This window comes from Triticum aestivum, chromosome 2A (assembly GCF_018294505.1).
Source record: "Triticum aestivum cultivar Chinese Spring chromosome 2A, IWGSC CS RefSeq v2.1, whole genome shotgun sequence".
NCBI classification, from domain to species: domain Eukaryota; kingdom Viridiplantae; phylum Streptophyta; class Magnoliopsida; order Poales; family Poaceae; genus Triticum; species Triticum aestivum.
Genome location: NC_057797.1, coordinates 398785015 through 398791205, shown reverse-complemented (window position 1 = coordinate 398791205; position 6191 = coordinate 398785015). Strand labels below are relative to the sequence as shown.

General features: G+C 43.4%; 1 protein-coding gene across 1 annotated transcript; it reads left to right on the top strand.

Moving 5' to 3' along the window:
* The first annotated feature begins 1559 nt into the window (after positions 1-1559).
* Positions 1560-5918, top strand: LOC123188801 (DDRGK domain-containing protein 1). Its single transcript, XM_044601050.1, has 8 exons — positions 1560-1837; positions 1946-2039; positions 2137-2243; positions 2632-2733; positions 2816-2977; positions 3286-3342; positions 5284-5320; positions 5478-5918. The coding sequence occupies exons 1-8, from the start codon at positions 1697-1699 to the stop codon at positions 5702-5704; spliced, it is 927 nt and encodes a 308-aa protein (XP_044456985.1). The 5' UTR covers positions 1560-1696; the 3' UTR covers positions 5705-5918.
* Positions 5919-6191: the final 273 nt, after the last annotated feature.

Here is a 6191-nt window from a genome sequence, read left to right as displayed (position 1 = left end):
TCATGTGGAGTTGAACCAAGGAGTTTGTAAGTGCAAGGAGATCGTCTACTTCGTGGAGATCTACCCGAGTGTGGCTAGTCCTTCATGGATGAAGGCCATGGTGGAATAGACAAGGTTGCTTCTTCGTGGACCCTTCGTGGTGGAGCCCCCCTGTGGACTCGCGCGGTCGTTACCCTCCATGGGTTGAAGTCTCCATCAACGTGGACATACGATAGCACCACCTATCGGAACCACGCCAAAAATCTTCGTGTCCCCTTTGCGTTTGCCTTCTTCAAACTCCTCCTTTACTTACATGTGCAATGTTTTATGTTTCGCTGCTATACTCGTAGAATTGCATGTGTCGGGTGATACTTGACTTGTTAGAATTGCTAAAATATGCCCATAACTAAAATTGAAAAAATGTTAGGTTTTATTTGGTCAAGTAGTCTAATCACCTCCCCTCTAGCATGCTTTCGATCCTACACTTAGGAGACATCGGATATGCATTCTTGGCTCGAGGGGCATCGCGGGTGGCGCATGCCTCCCCCCTGATGGTGGTGGTGGATCAACACAAACATGGGGAGAGGGGGTCAGGATGGAGAGCGGGCGATTGGCTGGGAACTCCTCATTGGCGGTCCATGGGGAAGTACGGTGTAAAGAAGAGAGGGTGCCATGGCGAATGTGAGGTGGGTGTTATCCAGCTTTAAAATAGGGGCTCAAGCAAGAAATGTCCCGCTACGACGGTGAGTCGGGCGGGAATGAGAGGGTCCGGTAGAAAAAGGAAAGGTTGCATCATGGGGTGGCAAGCTTGATGGGCGCCCCTTTGATATCCAAACATGTTGACCTTGTGAGGAAGAAATACGTTTAACCTTAGGGACGACCTTAATTATTTGTTTCAATGATTTATGAGACATGACTTTCAACGCTCGGGTGCCCCTACACCCTCTATAAATAGTAAATCCAAAAAGGTAAACAAAAAAAACCTAAAACCTTGGTACATCAAACATGATCAAACATTTGGCATTCTTGCATAATTTCAGCCTCAAATAATATTCAAGGAGACCTCATCTAAAAAACATCATTGTCCTAAGTTTATTTGCATTTTTGAGGAGTACTTAATTTTGGTGAGGGCTCCCCACATGTTATTTGTGGTTGAAAATTTACAAGAACATCAAAAGTTTGCTCATCTTTGATCTCCCAAAGTTTCAATTTTTTTGGATTTTTATTTTAAATTTACTGTTTATGAGGGTGTAGGGGCACTGGGAGCTGATACACCTTGCCCTTCATTTTTTTTATTTTAGCCTGTAGCAATCGTATGGGTGTTCTACCAGTGCTTATAAAACCTTGAATATCGAGACTCACACTCTCGAGAAGCATGCACATTCTTTAGAGGTTGGCTGCCATGCTTAGTTAAGCCAACCCGATGATCTTTTATTCGTCACTGTAAATATCTTTATTCATTCTTGTAAACATTTTGACGTCTTAACAAAGTTTGCGAGTTTGTAAAAAAAAAAAAGCAAACAAAACGGAGCCTTGATCCGAACCGTCCATCCCCGCGTCTGAACTGCAGTGCAGGGGGACTTGCGTCGTCGTCGCTTCCCCTATTCGATTCAATTCGATTCGATTCGTCCGGGAAAATAGAAATTGGTCGATCCATCGGACCTTGCAGAACGAAGCAAAATCGAGGGTTTGGAGAGGGACATCAGACGCTGCGAAGATGGACGGCGCCGGCGGGATCTTCGCCGCCGTCGTGTGCGCGCTGCTGGTCTTTGCCATCTTCCCCCTCCTCCTCTGGCGCCGCCGCTCCGATGCCACCGCCGCGGTCGACAACCACCGCCTCCCGCCCCAGCCACTCCAGGTACCCCTCCTCTCCGCACTTCTAGGTTTCCATCGCTTTGCCCAATCTAACCCACTCCCAGTAGCTACCTAGCCAGTAATCTTGCATCGCTAATCTCGTTCGCTCCAGGGGGAACGGGTGCTTCGTGGCGGCGCTGCGGCGCGCCGCATGCGTAGGAGGCCAGCTGCGGCGAGTTCGTCGGCAGCGTCCACCAGTCGTGATGGTAGTGGAACACCCGAAAGGACTTGGCCTTTCCATCGATTGCATCAGTAAGTATTAACCCTAGCTAGCTTGGGCTCTGATAATTTTCGGTTGTGCAGTTGCAGATGATGAGTCAGGGAGCGAGGAGGAGGATCCCAATGTCCCTAAAGGCTCCAAGAAGGAAAGGAAAAGGCAAGAGAGGGAAGAGCGGGAGGCGCAGCGCCAGGTTGGTCAAAGAATTAGGCTGCACTGATGTATTCTTCTATTATGCCAGCAACTGCACCTATGAACCTTAGATTCTGTGTGAAATTAGTACTCAGTCAAATCCTTCAACTTTAGCTACACAAGCATATATAAATTGTTCATCTACCATGCCAGTGTCACAATGTGCTTTCAGCTCCTGACACTAGCTAGTTAGCGTACATCTTATCATCTTACACTTATCTCCTTATACAAGATGACTGATTACTGATTTTATGTCAATTGAGAGATTATATCTTCTTTTCTTAAAACATGAACTATTGCTTATTTGATTGTTTATCTCACGACAGAGTATGGAACATAATGGCATTTGATTGCCTTTTACTCACTTGCATGGTTATATATCTTGCAAGGCTAATGAAGCAGCACGGAATTCAAGGAGAACTAATCAAGACCGTTATGAGGAAATGAGGAGGAAGAAGGATGAGGAGCGTGAGGCCCAAGAGAGATTATTGGTTAGAAGTTGTTTAACTCCTGATTCTTCTGTTTGATGCTGTTATATATTGAGCTCTCATGCTAAGTTGCGTATTGCTTTAGGAAGAAGAAGCTATGGCACGGAAAGCCAAGGAAGAGGAAGCTGCTGCTCTGGAATTTGAGAAATGGAAAGGGGCCTTTTCAGTTGATGCTGAAGGGACAACTGAAAGTGAGACGCAAGATGGTGGCCAGGGTTTGCTCCACAATTTTGTGGAATACATCAAGGTGCACTTTCTTTGTGTGTGGATGTAGTCTAGTGATGCTTTCTGACGGCTGCCACTGATTCATTGTTTGAAGAAATCAACTGTCTTGCTTTTGATATCGTGAATGCAGTAGAACTTAATGTATGATCTAATTTTTGTACATGGTATGTTGGATAGGTGTTTCATTGAAATTATTGTCAACATTAGTTTGTTAAACTGTAGAAGGATGTGTTATTGTCTTATCATTGTCCAAGTATATTGCATTGGTAAGATCCACTTGTCTTACTAAATCCACAATCTTTGCTTTGATTTTTTTTTCATACTTTCCAGAAGCAGAAGTGTGTTCCACTAGAAGATCTTGCTGGAGAGTTTGGAATGCGAACACAGGTAACTGAAGAGCCATTTTATATCAGACGGTTAGATGTTGACATTGGTAAATGGTTTAACGTTTTATTTGCTGCTATATAAAAGTAAGATTCTGTTCTTTATCTTCAGAAAACACAAAAGCTTAGCGTCGCGATGCATTGGTAGATAAAATGGTTGTATGTACGATTGGCATACGTGTAGGTCAAATACACACACAGCCTAGGCTAAGCTCTGCCGGTAGTGATGCCTGGAGGCCAGTTGCCACTGCTGTAGTCCACAATCTGGCCTCGGTTCAGATAGTGCCTAAGAGCGAGGCAATGTCAAGGTCTTCCCTGTTGAAGACAGCAGAGACTCGCTGCTTCCAGATACACCATTTTTTAGCATTGTCAATGAGCGTAAGCCCTTATGGAGCGATGATGTAGTGGATTCGGTCATAGTTTACCATCGGCACACAAAGTTGTCCTCAATGGTGGGGGACAGTGCCATTGACTTGATCCGCAACAGCATGCTGATTCTTAAAAACTGAAATAATGATAGATTCCATGAGTTGTATTCTGTCAATTTATGCTCGAAACCCTGTTGCACTGATGCCACTGACTTGCTGTGGAAGTTCTAAACTGGTATTTAGGATCTGTTCTGGTTTGTGTTTTGCCATCCTCATTGCTGGAGATTGGAGAAACAAAAAATCATGTTCTGTGTTGTACTGTGGCTCCCAAGAAAAACTAGCCTTACTTTTTACTGCACTTCTATTCCATTGGAAAGAGGTTACTTATGAAAGGTACTAACTAGAAAAGAGATTATTTGAAAACCACAGTTTTTCAACAAGATAGAGTGGCTAATCATGGTGGTTCTCAATATCTCTTGCACTTTTGTTCTGTCAAATCATGGTCGTCCATAGTCTTAGTGTCCATAATATCAATGTTCATACCAGAGTCCCTTTTAATAAGATCAGTTCAAGGATGCTTGCATCTGTTTTGGAATTACTATACTTAAGATTTTAGCCATATTGTCTTATGATTGTGTCGGAAATGATATGGAACATAAGTTTGTACTATTTCGAAAATTCACTTTGATTGTTCTGTTTTTCTTTAAACATTGTATAAAATGTGTATTTGTAATTATTCTTGTATAAAATGTGTATGACCTGTGTAAGAGGCAAACATTTGATTTATACAAACATCTCAGAATACCAGTAAGGCAGCGTTTGGCATTGCGGTGGATTCTCATAATCCCATTTGCCCCATCCTATTTACCCTGTTTTAGTGCTTGTTTGAATAACCACATAACAACATAGTTCAGCAACCACAAACTGAGCCTAAAACAGTGCCTTGTATAGTACTAGAATTTTTTGCGAGGGCCGGCTAAAATGACTTTTTGGGGGGGTGGGGGGGGGGGGGGGGGGGTGGTGGTGGTTAAAATGACTGTTAAGCGGCCATATGTCAGACTGGAAACTGAAACTGTATAGAACTCTTTCCATGTATACCCGTAGACATCTTACGTTTATCACGGTGTTTGCTTAGTGTCTCCAGCTTACCAGAAGCATCTAGAGCTAATAGATTTTGCAGACCAGAACTGTTGTGGGTTAATTCCTTGAAAATATTAAATCTCAAGTACCCCATCCCTTTCTATCCCAGTATGTTTCATTGGGATGCTTTATCCATCAAATTATCTACTCTGCTGTGCTTAGAGCTGTGAGCATTTGGTATCATGGATGGCTAATTATATATGATTGATATTCAGAGCAACAGAGTAAATTTTTGGATGTGATCCTGAATTTGACCTAGAATCATGTCTTTGCAAAAGTAATGCCATAGTTATCTTTTCACCTGGACTCTTTGTAAATGTACTCCTACGGTCCCACACCCCCTGTTTTATACCACAGTACCCTGATAACCTTCGTTTGAGTCTTTACAGTTGTCCTGTGTGGCTGCGTTGTGAGTATTTATTTTTTCTGTTTTGCAGGACTGCATAAACCGAATTATTACGCTTGAAGGCATGGGTACGTTGTCTTATTATTCTAACTTGTGATCAATGAATAATGAGCTTCATTCTCATCTTGTCTGGGATCTGGTTGACTCGCATCAGTTGAAGTTCAACCTGGAATGTGCAGCACCCGCTTGGACTGATACTGATAGGCTCGCTTTGGTGTTGTGCAGATAGATTATCTGGCGTGATGGATGACCGTGGAAAGTTCATCTACATATCAATTGAGGAGATGCAGGCCGTTGCAGACTACATCAGGAAGCATGGGAGGGTGAGCATATCACACCTGGCCAACAACTCGAATGAATTCATAGATCTGGAGCCAAAGCCCCTGTATGATGAGAAGGAGGAGAGTCATCAAGATGAAAGCGCCCCGGCAGGCGTAGTTGCGGAGGCCTGATGAGTACTCACGGTCGAGCTTATTGCCCCTGCAACAAAACATCTATCGTTTTAATTTCTGTGCAAGATCAGGTACATGTTTTCTAGAAATGTTACTATAGTTTGTGCTAACCTTGGTGGCGGCTTGGCATCTCGGACTTGACAAGATCAAAAAGGGTTATTACATCATCGGAAATTCAGAGCTGGTGCTGAAATATTTCTTTTTTGAGGGGAAACATTGCTGCCTTTTTATTGCCTACTGAGAGCTGGTGCTGATACAGTGAAAGTCAGGTTTCATATACTAGTATTGCCCTGATTTGGCCATGCTTGTAACTAGCAAATCCCATCCATTGATTGCGCTCTTTTGGGAGCCTGTAGGAACTAATGGGAAGGGCCCAAACTAACGACTGGCCTAGCTGATAGCTAGTTTGGGGAGTCATATGATTTGTTCTACTAGCAATCATGGCGTAGCCAATTATATGAAGATGTTGAGTCACTGGCGCCATACC